Source organism: Dicentrarchus labrax, unplaced genomic scaffold, assembly GCF_905237075.1.
Source record: "Dicentrarchus labrax unplaced genomic scaffold, dlabrax2021, whole genome shotgun sequence".
Taxonomy (NCBI): Eukaryota; Metazoa; Chordata; class Actinopteri; family Moronidae; genus Dicentrarchus; species Dicentrarchus labrax.
In genome coordinates, this window is record NW_026136714.1 from 23,935,196 (window position 1) to 23,958,160 (window position 22,965).

General features: G+C 43.7%; 1 protein-coding gene across 8 annotated transcripts in view; it reads left to right on the forward strand.

Moving 5' to 3' along the window:
* Positions 1 to 22,965, forward strand: part of tet3 (tet methylcytosine dioxygenase 3) — a 46,505-nt gene that overhangs the window by 11,655 nt on the left and 11,885 nt on the right. For 2 of the 8 annotated variants that reach the window (XM_051421366.1, XM_051421373.1), the window contains 3 exons: positions 335 to 394; positions 15,024 to 17,964; positions 20,815 to 20,905. In XM_051421366.1, the coding sequence (XP_051277326.1) occupies positions 335 to 394; positions 15,024 to 17,964; positions 20,815 to 20,905 (3,092 nt within the window). Of the gene's footprint in view, positions 1 to 334; positions 395 to 5,579; positions 6,098 to 7,430; positions 7,998 to 9,334; positions 9,738 to 10,781; positions 11,058 to 15,023; positions 17,965 to 20,814; positions 20,906 to 22,965 lie in introns of those variants that run through there. The other 6 variants (XM_051421367.1, XM_051421371.1, XM_051421372.1 and 3 more) reach the window with 5 other exon arrangements.

A 22,965-nucleotide genomic window follows, 5' to 3' on the forward strand; every position in this document is an offset into this window, starting at 1 on the left:
CATTACATAATTCTATAATTGAAATTGAACCTCGCTTTGCTAAACCTCATTCTCTGTCCCAGCAGTAGAGGGAAGTGCCGGCTCACTGTTCAAAGGAAAGAAATTTGTGTACACGGCTGCTTTTTGATCATTTCTGAGGATGACAAGAATGATAAGGAGACAGTCTGTGAAAATGCATGCGTGTTGTACCTGGTAGTCCTACTGTCCTTAATGACAAGTCTCTCTGAGCAGGCCCTTGTCGCATTATTCTATTGATTGTTATTCTCTCCCCCTCCCATCTCTCTCTGTCTCCTTCTCACTCCCCCCTCTCTTGTTCTGTTGAATGGCTCTGAAGGTGGAATATTTTGAAGACAACAGTCGAGGCTGCTTGGGAGACCCCGAACTGGCAGCTGAGGTAAAAGAGGGCATTTGGTTTGTGTTTCTGCTCTGTGTGTATATGTGTCATCATCTGTGCGTAATCTCTGTCCATGTTGCTTTGATCCTCAGCTGTTGGTTCATCAGTGCAGTGAGACTCTTATGAGGTGGTTAGTGAACATAGCGACCAGTTCCTCTACTCTTTCTATGTGTGTGTTCACACGTGTATTTTTACAATTGTGACTACGCTCAGTTCAAATTATTTTGCATATGTGTATGTATTTGTGTGAATGGGTATAACCATCGCTGCCTATTAGAAAAAGCTATGATTGTCGACGCTGTGTCGCTGGGATGTCATTTGACTATATGCTGCTCTCTCCGGCGAACACATGAGCTCATTATATTAGCCCTGATATCATCGCGGGGTGGAATAAAGGTGCATTAGAAGACACCTTTAGGCAGTTGTCCTCCCCAAGTTGCCCTGTTCGGAAGCTGACTGTATTAAATCATGTACTTCGGCTTCATCTCCAAGCCGCGGTGAGTTGAGCGCCTCAGTGATGAACTGGCGGCGGCCTCAGTTTAAAGCGTCCCACGCTGCCCGCTGATTGGTGCCAGAGCCAGGCATGTGTAGATACAAGAGACCAGGGAGAGGAGGAGGGAGGAGGAGGAACCCTACGCACTGGCTCGGGAGCCAGGGGGCCGTCCTTCTTCTCCTTGGTTCTGGAGTCAAATGAGGTAAAGGGAGTAAAAGTTAGTGGGTCACGCATGCGTATGTGTTTGATTGTCGGGCGTAGTAACCTGTGGCCGCTCAGAGCTGCTGTTCTACAGCTTGCCGAGTCGGGGCACGCTTGTGTGTTTATGTGGAAATGAAGTTTAAGCGGCGAGGCTTCATAGAGAAAGGATTGACTGAGCACCAAACAAGCTGTTGTCTCGGTTATAAGAATCTTGTGATGTCCTCTTCAAGTAGAAGAAAGAAAGCTTTGATTTGCCATCAGATGTAGTGAAACATTTCATTGTTGTAAACCTAGACGTGTAGAAGTGACAAAATATGACTCGAGGACGTTTATGCTGGCAGATACATTCAGCTGCATCCCTACAATGATATGAAATAAAGGTTAGTCGGTCTGTTTCAAATGTCATGAATGGGTTTAACTCAGTTACAACCGACATACCCTAGCTTACCTCTAAGCCTGCTCTAATCCCTGTCCATGTGTAGACAGTCTCTTTATCAACAAGGTATATACAACCATCTGGTTTGCAGGGGGGGAAATCATTGAACTGTCTGTTCTTGAGAAGAGCTGTAGATTGTGTTTAACAAGTTTGTGTTATCTGCCTTTGTGGCTTTCCTGAGCTCCTATTTGTAGAGTACATGGTTACTGTGTGTGTCCTTGAAACAGATCTTCACGACATTGTTTATGTCATGAAGATCTGTTTCCTCATCAAATATCTCCCTGGTTACACAAAAACAAACACGCTGTACACCCAACAAGCTGAGGGCACTATATTTGACTATTAAATAAGTAATTAACGTTGTTATTAGGGACCCACATAACAACTACAGGATGTTGGACATAAAAACACTGTGTGACAGCATAGTGTTTTTTTTTGATAGTTTTCTTTGCTGTTCAGGAAGTAGAACTGAATCAAGAGTTTACCACAGCAAGACAGCCAGACTGCACTTGCGTGATTTCTTTTTCCACGCCCATACACAGGATTTCCTCTATACGTGAGATGAACTACACACAGTACACTGGTGGGAAAGAGTCAGAAGCAGACTAGAAGCACTCAAACCACTGAGTGCGTGACGACAGATGGAACGTTTGTTAATCATATGTTTAGCCTTGCGTGGAATCCCAAGCCTTGTTCGCAAAGGGTTAACACTGACCTAGTTTCCGTGGCAACACTGAATGTCTGATGACATCATTGCTTTAATTTTAGCTCAAGTCCGGCATCCAAGGTTGGTCACATGACCAACTAGCCGGCACCACAAATGTGTGTGTGTGTGTATTTTTGTAGTAAGTGGTTTGGTGTATAGTACAGACTCAGGAAGTGGAGAATTTGACATCATCTCTTCCATTCACCCTTGGCTTTCGATGTATTTATTGCTCAGTAATATTTCCACTCAGTCAGTAAAGAACTGCAGCTCTGTTACCCCTGTGCCTTGTGATGCAACTGGTGATCTAATAGTTCGTTAAAATGTGAGTAAAATGTGACGAACAGTTGGCTATTGTACCAGTAGTTATAAATATTAGTTTTGGTTCTCAAGATGAGGTTCTTGCTAAGCACAGATCCCCCTATTTGATCTTGAAGTCATGTTGTCTTTTGATGATAAATGAATAACATATATTAATCTGAATGGGATCTTGAGATCTCTAACTGAACTGTACACAGGGTTAACATAATAAAACAACAGCTGTGCAATATAATGTAACGTGAAGTTTTTTAAAAGCATTATACTTTGGATGGTAAACGTCTTGGTGTTGTCAGGGTGATTTGTGAACAATCTTGACTACAAAACTGCCACAACAATATAAACAAAGAATAATGTCCTGAAAAGCATTAATGTGTTCTGTGTCCTTAACTTGGTATTTCTGCTGTATCTTTATAGAGCTGTTCTTTAGCCTGATAGTGCTGATTATATTAATTAAGCTCAGGGTTGGTCAACCATGGTCTGCAGTTTAAAAGGTGACTGACTACATTCACCCATTTAACCTCGACTACAACCATGCATGCAAACCCAGGAAGACTCGGCTGCTACACTGAACAACTCCCATATCTGCAGTGAATCGCTTCCTTTAATGTTTGTAATAGAACAATTTTATCAAAGACACCTCAGGGACTTGAAAACATCACACCTTTTTTATGTAGTCACCAACAGTTGCCTCACTTGCATGCAGTCATTAATATATAGGGACTTGATAAGCTCTGCGCTGTTGTCATGTTTCATCTCTAATTAATGACACTTAGCCGATGTTTGTCTTTGCACTGTCTGTCCTGCTACCCTGCTTATAGTCCTGCATCTACCAGTGAACGTGGCTGGACTCAGCCCTCACTGAGTCCTGAGCTGGATCGATATATCCTGCATGGCACGAGGAACTTTGGTTGGTGGCTCGTTGGCATCGTTGGTGGTATCTGTGTTTGATGTCGGAGGGAGGTTGTCAGCCGCCTGGTGCCGCAGTTAATAAAAAATGAATGGAGAGAGAAGGGGGAGGAGCCCAGCCCTCAGCTGTTGCTCGAGCTCTTTAACTCTCACCTCTCTGGTGGCTGCTCTGCTGCTCCCACTGGGCAACGCAATCCGGAATCCCACTGCTGCCCGATATTGCCAGGTTTTATGTAACACAGCGCCACAGCTGTTGGAGTTTTCATCACACGCTATTGAAACACACGCATGAAAATATTGATTTCTGAAACAACAGAAGTGTAATAATGGGAATTCAGTGGAGGCTGGGGTCTCTGGGGGAAGATTTGACTGATTATAATGTAAAACATAAAAACTAGTAGTAGCTCAGAAATGCATGGCATGTACTAAATTCTCCAAAAAAAACATAAAGGACAAAACATAATCCAGCCATTATCTTGTAGGAACCTGCCTTTCGTTTGAATGATTAAAATTGCATTTTGACCTCGATTGTAAATCTGGATGATTTAGTGGCTATGGCTTCACAGTGCACTGGCCCTTTAAGCCCGGCTACGCCTGACTTGAACATATGGGAAGCTAATCTTAGCCCGAGTCCTGAGAGAGACAAGGCTGGCAAGCTGCCCACTGTGCAGAGCTGAGAAAGGTTTCTCTTGCTTTCTCTCTGTTTTTCTCTCTCAATTCCTGAACCGTTTCTGATTTAACCCCTTAATACTGTTGCCAAAAACTCATCAGAAAATCATTCAGGCTGTGATGTGTTTCACCTGGAAAAAATGCTCTAGTATTCTGTTAATGTTTACATCATTGACCAATGAGATATCTGACTGCTCAGCTCTTTTTCATGACTTGGCACACACTAGCCTGGCAGGACGTAGTACACAGTGTACTTGTTTTTCAACCATTTTTAACTCACTTGTTTTCCATCCATTTCCCTTCTGTCTGTTGTCCACTCCATTTGTCTCAGACCTAGAGTTTTCTAACATATTCTATATTGATTACATTGCTCTCCTTCTTTTCATGTCCCAAACCTCAAGCACAAAGAGCTGCCTCTTAAAAACACTCCTCCTCCTCATTATTTTTTAGCGGCTCCACCCTGCCCATCAGCCCCCCCACACATCACCACCTTTCCATTTTTTTCTCTCCTCCCTCCCAAACCACTCCTCCCTTTCTCTTTGTGAGGAGTAGTGGCAGTGGAGGGGGTAGGCCTTCCCCAGCTGGGCTATTCGTGCCGACTTGCACGTGCCAAAAGTCAGGAGGTATGACTCAGACTGAATACCCTACACTCAGTACTACGATCTACACCCAAACACTCCCTGAACCTAACACCATCCTGCCCGGGAGCATGTCGGGGGTGGGGGCTGATGGTGATGAAAGAGGGAAAACCAGAAAAAAAGACATATGCAAGGATAAAATAGCAAGGTGATGCCTTAAATATGAACAATGAGTTAACAGTCTGTTATTCATTATAGACAGACAGATAGTTTAATAAAAATAATATCCTAATAATAAGAGCTTCCATTAAGATTAGTCTTATTTGTTTAACCAGGCGGGAACACTTTTCAGTTGCTTCTCCTCTGTTAAACATGTGCTCAGTTCAGCTCTGCAGCCTCTTGTCCTGCCCACCAATAAACCCAGTGACCCTCAGAGAACAATCCAATACTGTATGCATACTAGCATGCGTGTGTGCGGGGGGAAAAATCATTAAAGTGTGCCTCTGCATTTGTTGCCCGTGTGTGCCTTTTGTAGGAACCTTTAGTGTCTTTGCCTCTATGTGCATGGGATGAGAAACAGGCGTGCATGTTGGAAGGAGGGGACAGGAAGAGAGAAAGAAAGTGAAAGATAAAGAGACAGAGAGCAAAAAGAGAGGGAGAGGGGGAAGGAGAGAGAGTCACAGAGTGTGTCAGATCAGATGACCTTGATGTCATTAGACTGCAGGGCAATATGGGTTGGGGGTGGGGGTGTATAGAGGTAGATGAGAGCAGTGGTGATGGTAGAGGGAGGTGGAGTCAGCTGACAGGAAGAGATGGGAGGAGGGGAAAGGACCCTCATGTCGAGACCGTGATGCTCATGTGAGTTGTTTAACGGCTTTTTTTAAAAATCACAAATAGCACATATCCTCCCACTGATGAAGGTGCAGAAACAGTGAAACCACATCAATTCTTATAAAGACTATTCACATAGTGAATACATACACATTAAAAAAGAACAAGTTGTTCTTTATTGGCTTTTGTGTGTTATATACACCCAGACCTCCCACTACCAATGTGCTGGTAACATTTTAAAAAGCTTATTTCAGTGTGTGAGGGTTTAATGTCAGGACTTTGTCGAGAAGAAAAAGATTAAAATGACTCAGGCTTAGTCATGCAAGCCAACCCAACACACACTGCTGAGGATGGACTTTTGTTGTCAATCATCCTCCTACAACTGAGACCTTTTCTCTGTACTGCTGAGAAACAATGAGCAAGAGATGTGAGATAGATGGAGAGAGAGAGAGATGAGGGCGTGAAACAACTCATGTGGATGATGATTTGAGTAGATTGTGATCGTTGTGAGAATTGGAGTTGTACCTTCCTCTATCGCTCAGTGCCGAGTTACAGCAGGTTTACCGTAAGTGTGCATCATACTGCTTTATGTTTTCCATTTTATTTCCTCTAAAAAGTTAAGATTCTTCAGTTGTTGTTTTTCCAGTGTCTCAAGGTCTTAGTGTCATGTGAAGTGAACACAGTTGAATTACAAGTTAACTGGCACAGAGTGTATGCCTTCCAGTTATAATGTGGTCTGTCACGTTGTTGTGTTATCTAGTTTAAAAGTAACCCATTGTGCCCGGGAGGTGATTTCAGGACAGCTCTCGTAGGCAGACCTGAATTGCAACATCATGATGTTGTCTCTGTGCGTGACTTTAATCACACAGAGACATCTTAAAGCCAAGAACATACTTAACATTTCAAATTTTAGCTCTAGTTGACAAAGATAGAGAGACCAAAAACGCTGAATAATGTTTACTTGAAGTGACAGTTGCTTTGTGCTGCTGGTTTTGAGTCATCAATGAGCACATGTTTGAATAAAGAGCAGTTACTGTAATTGAGTTGTTTCTTCCTACATACAGTAAATTATGTTACATAATGTTACAGTGTTGTTGTTAAGCGTCATGTGTTGGAATCAGCTGAATTGGCTATCGTTGGGGGTTCCTGCTTTTGTTGATGTTTTGGTCGAACTGTACTTCTTTGTTTTACTCAGCTGTGTACGTGACAATCTCACTCAGAGTTCAGGTTTTTATAATACGAGTACGAATGAGTGAAAGCATCCTCTTGAAGTACAGTTCCACTTTCTTGATGTTCATTTAAAAATGGTGAAAGTGTTGATGCCACGTAATGTTATCATTCAATTATAGCACTGTTTATATTAGATCTAGTTGTGATGACTGCTGGACGCCGAGGTCTCTTCTCGCTCAAACACTGTTAGCTTTTTTAAATGATTTATTTTGGCAAGTGTGTATAATGGGTATTACTTTAAATTTTTTTGATAAGGGCACAGCGTTAAAGGATCGAAAAAGTTTGTTCTGTTCAGTATTTTAAAATGAGGAACTCTGCGTGGAGAGCATGTGATTCAGGGGTTAAGTCGAGTCTTGAGCTAGAAATGCTGTGTCACTGCAGTCGGGGGAGTGAGCGAGCACAAGTCGGGTGAATGAAAGAGCATGTTTTCGAGTGTCCGTTGGTGTGTGGTATTGGTGATAGTAGAAAGTGGGCATGTTTCTGATGACACATGTGCCCACCCAGTGGTGGAGGCAAGTGTCCTGGTGGGAGACACTGATGATGACGATGATGACTTCACAGCTACGTCATCTCCACATGTGTTTCCTACCTCTCTTGCTCACTGCTCTCCCTCTCGCTCATTGGCACTCCCTGGTCATGTGACCTAATGCTCTACTTCTCCTCTCCTTCCCTTAGACAGCTTAGGCTGCGCTGTGTTTCTCTTTGGGATTGACGCTCATCTGTGTGTGTATATACGAATATGTGTGGCAACAGAGAGACAGACAGTGTACAATTTACAGGGCCAGCGAGCGGGTGCGTCAGAAAGTGTTGGAACGGTAATGCAATAAGCTATGCTAGGATGAGAGAAGGCTCAGGAAACAAAACAGAGAGACAAATCGAGAGAGGAAGGCAGAGGCAGTTTGACAAAGCCAGAGAAAATGAGAGATCAAGAGAGACCAAGAGAAACAAGAAAAGCAAAGTAAGAGAAGCAGGGAAGGGCTACTGAAGTTGATCCAGCCATAGCGCACTGTAGCAGTTCAGTAATGTAAGAGAAAAATACTACGCAGGAGCTGACAACGATCTGCATGGGAGAGACGGCCATGTTTTTCCCCACCTCCTCCTCCTCCTCTTGGTTAAATCTGCTCCAAAACTCCAGCAATGTTGGAGAGAAGAGAGGAGACGCCACAAGGCCGGTCAGCCAGCAAGTGGGCGAGAGGAAGCATCCAGTGATCATGAAGACATCGGTGATGATAATGGTAATGACGCCAAGGCAGAACAATGGTGAGGAGAGAATAACAAGAGGACATTGTCGTATGCTGGTGGACAGGAGAGGACAGAAGCCTTGCGTCCTCAGCGAACTGTAGTCGGTTGATTACTTGCGGTTGCTGTCTTCATTTGGCAACAACCTGCCGATCCTCTTTCTGTTTGTGCCCTCTTCTTCTTCATCATCTTCCCTCCCGTTACAGTATCAGTCACATGAATAACTGAGCGCCTCGTCTTCTTTTAACAGTTTTCTCCACAGACTTCCCTCTTGTTGTCTTCCCTCTCCTCCTCCATTCCCTTCTCTTCATCCTGCTACTCGCTTGCTCATGTCGAAGTGTCATCCGGTGTTCCCTATCCATTGCCCAGCGTAGTTTTCTCGCTCTTGTGCCTCTGTGAAAATCATATTACCATCGTTCTTCCATTTTCTTCCCCCTTGTAGGTAAATGAGTTGACATTATATAGTGATGAATGACTGTATATCAAGTGACCCACAGTTTCCTTAAGGGAGAAACCTTCCACCCCGTCTGTATCCTTTGGATCTTGGAGGAAGGGCCAGCAAGTCAGCTCCCTCTCCATCTACCAACCTTTCTCTGTCTTGTGCATGCAGCCTTGCTAGAGGACCTATTACCAGCCACAGGTGTAAGATTGAAGCTTTTTGTGTCAAGCGAGGAATGGACCACCGATGTGACTGTAGAAAATGGAGATCGAAGAACCATTATCGGTGGCTTCTCCTTTCTCCTTTCTCCGAATCTAGACGCCTAAACATGGAAGAGAATCTCCGTAAGGAAAATCAGATGCCATTTGCAGAAGGCATGAACAAGCAATGTAACGTTGGTTTTCTTTGATCCTTTTCCTTTTTCCTTTTTCCTGTTGACACCGTTGAGAGTTGAGATTGTGTATTCGCTTGGCAACCGCTGGTTCACCGCTGCACTTGATAGCAGAGAAGCTCTGTCATAGCCGAAATTGCCAATACTGGTCTTTTGTGGATAAACAAAACACACAACAAAACCCTATATGCAACACCATCTCATGCAGTAGAGCAAATAGTGTTGAAGGGCGTGGATAGAGACAGGGAGACGTTTTCTCATTGGTAAGAGCTCTCCTGCACTGTACTGTTTCCTAGCCTGCCACTACTAGCGACTATCCCCCACAGCTCTCTCTGTTTCTGCTCACTGCACACTCCTCCATTCCATCGTACGTGCCTGCTGTGGCTCAGATAATGGCCTCTGCACACACTGAAGAGTGAGAGCAGAGGAGATGGAGGGAGAGGCTGTGCGAGAGGGAGGGGGAATGGAGCGAGGGAGGGAGAGAGAGAGAGAGAGAAGGGGGAAGGTGGGGGCTGCGAAGAGAAGCCGACTGCATGTGTAGAGAAAGAGGATATTGAAAAAGGGAAGGGAGGAGCAGACAGAGATAATGAGAAAGAAAAAAGGAGAGAACAGAAAGCGTCGGCCATAAGAAGAGGCAAGAGAATGAGAAACGTGTGTACTGGGGGAAGGTGTGTTGTGTGTGTGTGTGGCTGGCTCTGTGTACGTGTGTGACCGCATGCATGTGTATTTCGGTGCTTGCTCTGTCTGTGCGCTGCACAGACTGGAAGGAATAAAAAGGAATACAACCCAACAAGGCCGGATTGCTTGTTGGCTGCTGTGCCGGCAGGCAAGTCTCATGCTCCTCTCTGTCTCCTCTTCTGCTTACTGCTCTCCGACTGGCAGCTCCGTCTGGACGTCTAGGACCACGTAAGTATGCGTCGCTGGTCCTCGGGCTCTCAGCCGGCTTCATATTGTCAGGGTCTCTGCTTCATGTTCCTGTTCGGCACGGCAGCAAAGGAAGGGGTGGGGGAAGAGGGAGGAGGAAAAGAGGGAGGATGGGGAGGGTGTTGTGTATCTTGGACTTAGGTTCAGCTGTCACACAAGCTCAACTTAACCCCCTCACTACCACCACTAGTCTTTACATGCTTTGTCTCCACCCTCTAGTTTTTCTTTTTCTTTTTCTTTTTGTTGCAGTGTCAGTGTTAAACAGTCCTTGCTTTGCTCTCTTGTTTAAAAGGCTCCTAGACTCAAGTGTCTGGTTTACCAGGTTCTGCAACATCTGATCCGGTTAGATGTGTTGATGCTCCTGGGTGCACTTGTCGAGGGTGTGCAAATGTGTGTGTGTTTGTGTGTGAAATAGAGCGACACGGTTAGAGAGCAGACAGAGATAGGCAAGAGAGTAGACTCTGTCACGGTGTAAATATTTGTCAAACCACGTGGTCTGTACAGTCCGAGGCACCCGGATAGGGGCAAAGCGCTGCAGGTGTGCGTCTCTATGGTATGAGTCTCTATGCTGGTCCATCCTGGACAAAAAAGTGAACCTCAATGAATCAAGATCATATGAGGATTCAAAGAACTGTTATTTTGTGTGCGATGCAACATTTGTTATCTGCACCAGCAAAGCCGAGTTCTCAGTGTACAGCTTGTGGTGCTTTAAACCCATGTCACATGTCACATTTCTTTTGCGGCAGTGGTTTGTATATGTGACTCTGAGAAAAAGAGGAAAAGAGAGTGTCAGTGTGACTGATGTGCGTGATTGTGGGAGGTTGTGCAGTATTGCAGTCACTCTGTTACAACACACTGCAGTTCTCATAACTGCCGTGCACAGCCAACCCCCCCCTTCCCCGCCTGCCTTCCTCTTTCCCATCTGATGCCACTGATAGTGCAGACATGGGGCCTCTCACGTATTGCATGCCGGCTGTTCACTGCCACCCCCCACCCCCCCCCCCCCCAACTCCACACCACCTCTCACCAATACCACTGCCACCCCCTGGGACCCCCAGCAGACACCCAGCGCAGAAGGTGGAATTCAAAAGACCCAAGCATACTGCCTGTCCAGTAATTAGCCACTTCAAAGGCTCATTTTAATAATATTCAAATGATGGGGAAGCCGGACGCCAGGCTCACTTTGACTGTCATACACTGATGGATCTACAAACACAAAAGATTCTCTTTCTTTTTTGAATCCTCTGAATCAGGAACTAGTTCACATTCATGTTTGGGTGTGAGACCATCAGCTAACTTGAGGTTAGTTTGTGTGTCTGTGTAAAGATGATATCCCCATTACTCTTTAGATCAGTGTTTGTGGTGTGAATTTTGATGCATGAACGGGACCTTTCCCAACCCGTAGGTGCTTGTTTATGGTATCTTGTCTGTTTATAGTACACACAGGCTGAAGACTTTGACACTAAAAAGGCTATTAAAACACGTTGTTGGCTTCTTTCTATGGGGCTGACCCAAAAATGTAATTGTATAGTGAGTCTGCCTTTGTTTTCTTCTCACAAGGGCTGTTAGATATGTTGTAATACATTGTTCAGCCACAACATTAACTCTGTCAATGATTTCTAAGCCTGCCCTTGGATTATCTTTGCTTTGTTTGCTGTTCCTCTCTAGACTAATTTGATTATAATCTATGAGGAGCTAACCTAGGCTGAATATTGTAAGTGTAAATAACATTTTAGGTTTCCACTAGTTGTCCTCATTCTTGATTTAAATCTAAATTGTCTGGATTAAAACCAAACTTTGAAACATGCACTATAATGAGTTGGATTATTGAGAGGAACGGATTTTGACCTATGGTGCACGCCTCCAGTTAAGTGAAGTAATGGATGTGAATTTAATTGAATGAATACATATTATATTATATAATTTAGTTTAGTTAAATTATGAACGGCCAGGACAGGTAGGCTGAGGTTGAGCTCCTCCTCTTCCTTACACACACACATTTACCAGATTGCAATAAATCCTTAACCTGCTGATGACTTACTATTCCTTGTCTGAGGCTATGGGCATATTACTTCTCTGACAACATCAACTGTGTGAACATAGCTAAGTTAACATAGCTTTGTGGCTGACTAGCCAGCAGCTCACCCGGCAGTGTTATGTCTACAACTTGGCTAAAACTTGAATTCCAAAACCTAAAGAGAATTTATGTGTCGTAAATAAACAATAATTCCTGGGGGACTACAGGCCTGTGCAACTGACCCCAACAAAGGAGCTGCGCTGATAGCAAAAACAGTTCACACTGGTTCTATTGGTGCAGGGCGGGTGGCATTACCTTGAGGACAGAAAAACTAGATGTCTCTGAGGCGAAATTAGAACATTTAGAAGCAACAGCCATGACATCAACATCCCGGTAGTATGGAGTACTTAATTATGAGTACTCCAGGAGACTGGAAAAACAATTGGAAAAATACTGTGGCAAATTCAAAGTCTTCAAAACTACATATATTCATGTGAAGATACAAACTTGATTTTTCATTGTTAATATTTACAGATTTAATGATGCTACATTTACATACGCTCAAATGTATTTTTATTTTGGGGGTTCTTGATGAAAAAAAAATTCTCAATTGAGTTATACAATTACGGAGCCCCTAAAGGGACATGGGAAAAAAGAAAAAAAGAAAAAAAAGTATCTCGTGCTCACGAGAAACCTTAGGTTAACCACAGGCAGCTGTGCTTCATGTGAGTATGCCTCTAGGCTCATTAACTGCGGTCAAGCCAGCCGTTACTAGGGTGGCCATTCGTCCGGCTTTAGGCCGGACAGTCCGGCCTTTAAAGGCCCTGTCCGGCTGCAGGCGCAGCCTTAAGCCGGACACTCATTTGTCCTCCTTTTGAGAAAATAATAAAAAAGATCTGCCTTTTGACACATTACTTTGTTAGTTTAATACTTATTGGCTAAAAATGTGTATCAAAATAAGTAATTTCATTGGTTACATTTTCGTGTCCTGACCTATCAACACATTTGAATATTCAAATGAGTCATGTGTTGATGCGCCACAACAGTGCTCATGCGCAGTTGCTACCACCAGCGACAGAGAACTTAACGTTAGCTAACATTGGTTGTTGGTTGTACAAATATGGACTTTTATTGTTGAATTTCTCCAAACTGGTGCAGTAAAAATGCTTGATATTAAGTATACTTGTAGTCTTATATGTGTAGAAGTCAAATATATGATCCATAGCCAGGAATTATTGAGCAATGTGTTTTTACAGTACCTCAAATATAAGAAAAGATGCCACTTGGAGGTACAAATATGGAACTTTTTTTTTGGCATTTCTCCACATTGGTGCAGTAAAAATGCTTGTGCGTGTTTTTTATTCATCATGGTCGCATGAAACACTTTAATGTAACATATTTTATTTTAAATGTAGGTTCAAATGATAGTTTACTGTTCTTAATACCTTTATGTTGAAAACTGGAAGTGAATACGCTGTTTTTCCGCAATTACCATAATGCTGAGAATATAACACTATATATATAATATATAACACTCGAAATTGTGCGGCTGATTTGACCACGGAGATCAGAGTAACGGCTGGCTTGACCGCAGTTAATGAGCCTAGAGTTATACGCACAGGAAGCACAACTGCCTGTGCTTAACCTAAGGTTTCTCGTGAGCACGAGAAAAGTTTCTTTTTTTCTTTTTTTTTCCATGTACCTTTAGGGGCTCCGTAGAAATTATTCTTTTAGGTAAAATATTTATAATCCTGTAATATTTATAATCCCATAATTATATCCTGTTTTTGTCTTGTGTGATTGTTTGGCCTGAAATAAAATAAAAAATAAGGGAATTTGAACACCATAGTTGGCTTTAACATATCAAGATAATTCAGATTAGTAGTCAAATTGCTTTTTAATTGTCTACAATTTTATTTCAATCTGACTAAAATAAACAGAATGCTTTGATCATGTAATGTGACACAAGTCCAGGTCCTGTGTTTGCAGTTTTCAGTCTAGCTACCAATGTGGTAACTGTCCCAATTTCAACTTAGAGAGGAAGTGAGATATGTGGCTGCTGATCAGCTCCTGATTAGTGCTACCAAATGTCTGAGAAGAGATACATTATATGAGTCATTTGTGACTTCTAAAATATTTCTGTATGATTTTTTTTCTTCTTACGCTGCATACTGGGTTGTAATGACAAAAAAGGAGTGTCTGTGACAAACATCTAAAATACAGATACAGAAGATAAAAAGCCAACTGAACAGACTTTGTATCTTAGATCCTGTCTATTACATTTGCCATTTAAGGTCTTGTTTTGGATGAAAATTTCTTGGGTATGTGATAATCTCTCCAGTGAATGAGAGTTTAACTGCACACTTTCGGACACCTCTTTTAGCTCCAGTTTGCTGCTGAAATCCTTTTTGAGCACTTTGGCTTGAAAAAACATCAATAAGCTCAATGTGAACAATGGCAAAAAATACTTCAATTGAAATTATCTTTCAAAGTAAAATCAGTAACATTTGCCCCAATAACTCAACAAAGACCATAATAACTTAATAAATAACATGATAATCATCTGGTTTAGCTGACGAAAGCAATCCACACTATATTATAAGCAAACATATGTAATCAGATGCAGTTTTCTGTTTCTGTGGAAGTAAAATGTATAGTTTATACTTCTTCTCTAGTGTTGTAGTTTTCAATGATCTCACAGTAATTTTGTATTTTATATTTAATTTTCTTCACTCCTCAGTGTGACCACATCTAGTCCTACTTAGAGTCAATACCATGGGTGACATGTTTTAACTCCAACTGCTTGCTTTGCATAGCCCTACTGATCTGGAGCAAAGTTTCCTTTTATAAACAACAGTGAAACTATGTCACATGACTTGTGTCTAGCCTGACAAACCGCTTGCCTGTTTTGAAATGACTCCACTGAAGCAATTGTTAATTCAGTTTTCTTTAGCCCTACTGACCTGACCCTGCAGCACTGTATGTTCTGTTTGTGTGAGAGGTGGGAAGGAAACCCTGGATAAGAGCTTGGAAGAGAATGGAGCCTGATATTATTTTGATGATTGTTATTTATCATTATGTTAAATTACTATTAGAATATAGATAAAAAATAATAAAAAATAATAAAAAAGTAAAAAAAAAACTGGGTGGTTATTAAAAACAATGCCTAATATACAGTGTATAATGTTATTTGGCATATCACTCTTGGATTCTTATAACCCCACTAACCATGCTCAATGTTTGTCTTTCAGACTGTTCACGAAGTCGATTCAGTGGATGGCCCCAGAAGTGGAGGCCAGATGGAAATTGGGTCACATGACCGCCTCCAGGAAGGCGCGCTGAGCCTGGAACTGGCCAATGGGGTAAATTGCTACCCTAATAATGATGAGACATCTATGGAAACAGAGCAGCAGAGGGCAGGAAGCATGCCTCCAAGGCAGTGGGTGTCAGGACATGGCAAAGTCAGTGACACCCAACAACAGCAACCATGTTGGAACAGCGGCAGTGATACAAACCCTGATGAACCTGTCCACCACGCAAACATGGAGGATGCCCACAATCTGGTAGCTTTTTCTGCTATTGCTGGCTCCTTGCCTCCTTCTTCCTCCTCTTCCTGCCTCGTGCAGCCTAACACAGCCCAGCTATATGAGAAGTTCACCCAGGAGATGGGTTCAGAGGGGGCTCAGGCCAGACTCTCTGCAGGGGCTCCTGAGGGTAGCTGCCAACCTCCAGAAGACCTGAACACCCTACAAACAGCACTGAGCCAAGCGAAACATGGACACAAGCCCCCTAACTGCAACTGTGATGGGCCTGACTGTCCTGACTACCTTGAGTGGCTGGAGAAGAAGATTAAGTTGGCAACAAGTGAGGACCAAGGCACCTGTAAGATGTCAGATGCTCCTCGACACTTACAGCCTCACCTACAGCAACCCCATTTGCAACGTCACCCTCAGCCCTACCCCCAGGTGAATGGTGGCCACCGTCAGTCTACTTCATACCCCACGCAGCAAATGGGAACTCAAGGCCCTCATCCAGACCAAGTGCCCTGCTCCAAACCCCCAATTCCCTGCTCTCCCCAGGTGCTCTCCATAGCAAAGGAAAAGAACATCAGTCTTCAGACAGCCATCGCCATAGAAGCCCTGACCCAGCTAGCTGGTACTGGTCTGCAAGCTGTCGGCTCTCCAGGTCAAGCCCCCTACACCAGTAACCTCCATCACCATCAACATACCCAAAACCCTCCATCTCATCCCCCCAATGGCACTAGCTTGATCCTGTCCTCTCCCAGCACCCACTCATCTTCCTCACGCTCTCAATCTGTCCCTCCAGGACTTCACACGAGCCAGCAGGGACCAGTATCCTGTGAGCACCACAGGCCCCAATCCCAGGGCCAGCCACCCCATGCTACCCCTCTCCCATCCTCTACCTCTCCCTTCCCAGGTCAGGGAAAACATCGAGGCTTCAGCCCCAATCCCCAGCAGTGGCAGCAGGGCTCAGGCAGAGGTTCTGAACAGAAGAATCCATGGATGTGTATGAACTCTGAGCCTCAGTCTCACTACGCCGCTGCACCTCACAGTAACTCAGACCCCATGTCAGAGCTCAAACAGCTGCTTGGTGACACCAGTGGCAAGTTCAGCAATGCTCCTTTCAAGCTTCCAGTCACACAGCAGCTCAGGTTGAGCCAGAATGGAGGTATCCAGGCACAGGACCACCCAGCACTGGCCAGAATAAAGCAAGAGCCACAATCTGGTGAGCACTACCATCACACTGCCTCCATGGGACATTATGGCATGGCTAATTGTCAGCAACAGGGTCAGCACTACCCTGGCACTCCCCTGTCTCCTGGCCAAGCAGCTATCAGTCACTCCACTCAGGCAGCTCTGCAACATCACCTTCACTACAAGAGGAACCTCTTCTCTAACCACTCCCCTGGCTTTGGAGCACCAGGCCCTCATGCACCTCTGGCTTGCCAAAACTTGAAAAAATGGTGGCCACAGATGGAGTCAGAAGGTTTGCCCCATCTGGCTATCAAACAGGAACCCAAGGAACCCAAGAAGAAAAAAAGCAGCCAAGGATCTCCTGTCATAAAAGCTATGAGTGGGATGCTTACAGGCCCTCCCCTACCCAAACCCAAACAGATAATTATCAAGAAGACCAAGCAGAAAGCCTCCATGCCAACCTTCCTGCCTCAGAATCAGATCACCATACAAAAACCACCAGTCCTCATCATGGACAGAGCCCCGGCCCTGACCAGCCTGCAACCAGGTTCTCTCCCCTCTCTGCCCCTCCACAGTAACTCCACTCAGGCTGCTGCTGCAGGCCTCCCTGCCCCAGCCCAATCTCAGGTATCAATTTCCAACTCCTCAATGACTCCCTCTTCCATTGTTTCTGCTTTGTCAGAAAACACTCCAGCCCTCATGGGTCCTCTGCCCCCACCCATGGCCCCTGTAGCCCATGCTAAGTCAGAGGGAGCAAGCAGCCTGGCCTCCAGTAACACCAGCACCACCACACCTCTGACCTCCACATCTCCATCAAGCACCTCACAACTACCGAGTCTCATTAACATAGACCCGAAGTACGAAGAACTGATCCGCCAGTTTGAGGCTGAATTTGGGGACTCCAATGCACCTGCTAGTCAGTCCATGGTGCAAACCACTACTGCCCCTCAGCTGGGGAATTGGTCCCAGACCAGTCCTCAAGACCTCAGTCCCTCATCTTCATCCAAATCCCAGTTGGCTCCCTTAACTCTCTCTACTCAAGCCAGCTCCACATCTCATCAAAACGATCAGGAGATGGAAGTCAACAAGAATGAGTCAGGGACCCCAAGTGAAGCAACGTTGAACCAGGTATCCACAGAAAGCCCTATTGAGCAACAGCATGAGGGGCCCCTTCCTCTGCATCAGGAGGCAATTCTGGACAAGCAGCAGCAGCCCACTGTATTAGAGGATACATTCAGCATGCCAGGTTCTCCGCTCCCTAAACGCATGAAGATTGAAGCCTCGGGTGATATAACAGTACTCTCCACCACATGCTATTCTGAGGAGGACACGCCCACTAAGGACAGTCTACCTTCCTCTCCATCTCTCAGAGGCTTCCTAGAGTCTCCTCTGCGCTATCTGGACAGCCCCACCAAGACCTTGCTGGATACTCCTTCCAAGGATCTACAGGCAGAGTTCCCCACCTGCACCTGTGTGGGTAAGTCAGTGTATTGGTGTCTATGCTTGTGTGTATGCAGGATGATGAGGTTGCTGTCCATTAGCACTTTTCAGACAAATATTCAATAATGTTCTAAAAAATATCACACCACTCCAAACATTCCCTGTCATCCCCTAGTGGAGATAAATTGCTTTAAGTTTGCTTTACAGTAAACCTGACCAGTGTTAGATAATAAAGGCTTTTTTCTGAAGTGCTTTATAGCAGCAGGGGAGCATGCATATTTTGCAGGGAAGACTCTTTGAGGAAACATTTTTTAAATCTGGAAATCATGTGTTCATGTGTTAGTTGATGAACTGAATTAATGAACCCATAATGATGTCACTGTTAGTGCTTTATTTATTTAACTACACATATCCACTATTAGGTTTTTCAGGTTTTCCTCAGCTTCTCTGACTGGATGCTTGTTTAATGTGTCTTAGAATGTGTGTGTTGCCAGGGTGTGGGGCTGCGACCATCCAGACTGCGACAGTGTGAGGCACTAAAGGCAGTGGGCAGGAACAATAGCAGTGGTGGCAGAAGGAGGCTTTTGTGTGTGTTTGGGTCTGGCAGGCAAGCAGAACAGAGCCTTTGTCAGACAGAAAAGGGTTCAGTCCCATACTTTGGGTAGTACCCTGCTCAGGTTTTTTGTTTACAACAGAGTAGGTGGTCCTAGAGTAGAAATCTATGGAAAATTATACATCATATACATATTTAAAAGAAGAAAAAAACTTTGTCGGCCTTAACAAGTAGACAAAGTCAGTCCAGGTAGATTTACCCTTCGATACACCCACATTAAATGAGGGAAAAAGTATGATCTTTATTATTCAAGAAGACTATTTTAATCGTCCATTATGTCTTTGGTTAATGACTGAGTAAATCTGAATATTACTGCTATAACTACTGTGGTTAACAGCTCATTAACTGAATAATGAAAGAGTTTGTTCTCAGAAATGCTATCAAGAAATTGCAACAATTTTCTTGCAGTAACTGAGTATTAACTGTAGGGCTATGAAGGGTTAAGGCCTTGTAAATAGACACTTGCTGTCCCTAAACATTGAACAGGGTGCACAGCAGGGGGAGAGCAGCTGCAGGAAAACACTTGCTAGCAGTGTGCTGTTACTTGTAGTAAAGACCAGCAGACAACAAGTCTACATAGTAAAGCTTGGTCACACACTGCCCTGTCAACTCCCTGTAGCATAACACTGCACTGGAATGAGACTCCCAACACACACAGATACATTATACAGCCATGTTGCACACACACACACACACACACACACACACACACACACACACACACACACACACACACACACACACACACAACCAATTCCCACACAAGAATTTAGAATGACTCCTCCACTTCCTGCTCTGAGCCACGCCCTGGTTTCTCCCTGCACCAACAGGGGAATGTGACCTCATATTGCCTCTGAACCAGAGACTCACACAGCACTGAGTGTATGTCCACATTTTAGATAATCAGTTGATAGTGTAGTGCATTTTCATTTAGAGCGTTTACCAGCTAATGTTGTTATCTAGAGTGTGTGCTACACTATGATAAAGAAATGTTCACAGATTTTGTACCAGAAGCAAGAGCAATGGAAAGTCCATTAGAATCTAACATTTAATGTAGGCTACATTCACTTGCACAGTGTCACATACAAGGATTAACACTTACAGGACGTGGTTTACAACCACAAACATTTGTAGGACATTGGTCAAATGCACTCACACACACATGCACACGCATACACAAGATAAACACAAACAAAGTTGTACACAGCGCACACACAGACACACCCTTACTCCCTCTTAACACTCACACAAACGGAGTCATTCATCACTACCTCAAAGAGCTTCTTCTTTACAGAGTGTCTCCACACGCACCACACCCTACAGCCCACTGTCTGTGTGTCGGGAGTTTGTGTGTGTTCATGTGTGTTTGTGTGAACTGGATGTTGCATCAGTTGCATATTCTCACGCTTTTCATAGATAACTTGGCTTCACCAACAAAGAGTAGATAAGGACTTTGAAATTCTCCAGAAAATACATCAAAACACACGGCTTTAACTTTTTTCAAAACTCTACAAAAACTGAGATGTGAATATATGTGATGACACAGCTTCATTCTTTACTGAAGCCAAAGGACTTCATTGATCAACTTGAGTGAAACATTTACTTCAAACAAAGGTAAACACTTTAGCTTCAAGCAGGACTCTATCTAGGTTCAGTAAATTAGGATTTGAGGCAGAGAAATTATTTATTAGATAATGCGCTGAGCAAAAACATTTATTAAACCTAAGGAGAATCACCACGGAGGTATTTTGTGATGCTGCTGATAATATACACAAGAAAAATTATGTCTATGTAAGTATAGTAACGTAATATATTTAATGCAGAGTTTCAATTTCTTGTGTTGGTACTAGTGTTGTCGTTCTACAAATTAACACAAGATTTTACAATAAATATTCACTAAAAACAGTACATGTTGATGACTGTAATAATAGCTCCTGCTGCACTCCTCTGTGTCAATTCCAATGTTTTGTTTCGATCAAGCAATAAAACACATGCTAGTAAAGTGAGTCAAATTTTGCCCCACTTCCTCTCAGAGTGTAAGATAAGGAAGTTGAAAATGAATTATAAAGTAATATAAGTGTAGTATTAACACTTATATTACTTCATAATTATAGAACTGCCAGACTAGATATTTCCTATATTTAGTAGTTATAATATGTAATACAACATACATTATCATCGTCATTGTGTACAATCAAGTGTGTAATTTGCCATTGTGCTTTTTCAGGTCAAGTTATGTCCTGTTTCCTCACCCTCTATTGTCTTTTTTTCTAGAACAAATTGTTGAAAAAGATGAAGGACCCTATTACAATCACCTGGGATCTGGACCTACTGTAGCCTCCATACGAGACCTGATGGAGAAGAGGTGAGCCTTCCTCTTTTCTCTTGTCTTCTCTTCTCTTTTTCTCTTCCTCCTACATGCTCTTGCTTTCTCTGCCTCTTCCTCTCTGCCTCTTCCTCCTCCTCCTCTCTCTCCACCTTCCCTCCTCCTCACATTTTGTCCTCAGGGAATCCATGACCCAGAATCCAGTAAGAGGAGGGAACAGGAAGTATCAGCATCATCAGCATATCAGAGGCAGGGCAAGAAGCACAAGAGTAGCAGCAGATGATAGCCGAGAATGAGAGGAATTAGGGAGGAAGAAGGATATTATCAGATCACAGACAGAGACAGATGAAGGGAGAGGAACAGGAGGGACAGTAAACTTTTAGTAGAAAGAATAATAGAAATGCTTTTGTGCACTTCTATTTAATTTAGTGATTTATATTATGTAGCAGTAGTAGTCTTAATTAAGGGTGAAATTTGGTGATAACTTTTTAAATAAAGATGATGTACATTCAAAGCTGAAGTTTGAAACCTCAAATAAAACAAATAATCTTACAGTCAAATTGAAGGTATGAGCAGATGGCATTTTGTATTAGCCATCAGGACTCTGATCTAATTAATGTCACATATACAGTACGAAGTGGACTGCCGCACCAAACCAATAGAATAAGCTGTTGTGACTTTGTCTCCAATGTGTCAGCAGAATTGGTATTAAAAAGACAGTTAACCAAAGTGCAGCTATAGCTTCTATAATGGAAATGTTGTTTGGCTATCTTACTAAAATATAACACTGATGAATGGCGCTGAACTGTCGATTAATAAAAAGTTGTCACACATTTTTGGTTAACACATTCTGAAATCGTCTTGTAGTTGCACTCTAATAACCCTCTATAACCGGATGCCTCATTGTGTTGTGCTTCATATTACCAATAGTGAGGCATACATTTGGCTGCTGTTCACTGAAAGGCTGGATTTCAATAGCACCAATGAGTCATTAGTCCCTGGAGAGCATGGGCTGAGTGAGGGGGGATGTTAGGCCAGGACCACTTTTTGTTGTTTGAGAGATGACATAAGAGTTAAGACCCCAATGTCCCTGGCTGACCTTTGACCCACCCCTGACCCCAGCAGGCCACCCCTGTGGTGATAGAGCCTACTTCCCTCCCACTCTCTCGGCCACCTCAGGCTGATTCCTATTCAGCAAGAGCCCCTTGTGTTCACTGTCACACCAAATCTACTCAGGGCTGAGGTTTTCACAATGGCAGGTATCAAGCGGACGGGAGACCTGATAGGAGCCGTGAGCAGATATCTGACAAATTCTGATGTCCTGCCCCCACCCCAACACAACCTCTGACCCTTCCCTCCTCCTATACACCTCCCCACTCTACCAACAGACCTGCAGAAATAAACACATGCACCATTAAGGCTCTTATACACTCGCCGTTCCCGACCTGTCCCGCGACAATGTGACGTCAAAATGATGTAGATCACGCGTAGATCTCGCGTAGATTGATTTCCGGCAAGCTTTCCGAGCAAGTACGCCTCTACAGGCATCTGTACGATCCTTCAATGAAGGAACACAGAGATGCCCAGAGGTACCAGAATTCATGGCGAGAAATGTTGGAAAAGAGGAGGCCATATGCTGGAAAATTTGGAAGAACCTCCGTGACCGATTTGGAAAATCAAAAAAGAGGTCTGCCATTGTTTACCTTTTTCTTCTTCTTCTAGTGCGTAGAAATAGCAAAGTCGGTAGCCTGTCCTCAGTTGCGACACCTCTGTTCAGGAGAAGACTGCAACTAGTGTTGCGACCACCACGCGCAAGTATAAATAGTTACGCCGCTCCTGTGACGTCACATTGTCGCGCTACAGGTCGGGAACGGCGAGTGTATAAGAGCCTTTAGGAATACTATTAAATCGCCATTATTTGCTCAGGCAGGTGTTCGCAGACACAAACACACACAAAACACAAAGCAAATAGAAATGTGTGTACACAAAATACGCTCATGCATACACATGTGGACACAAACATCAGCACAGAACTACTAGTTCATTGGGCTGGCATTGTGTTGACGTTAGTGGGTTCTGGTTTACTCTGCCATGCTTGT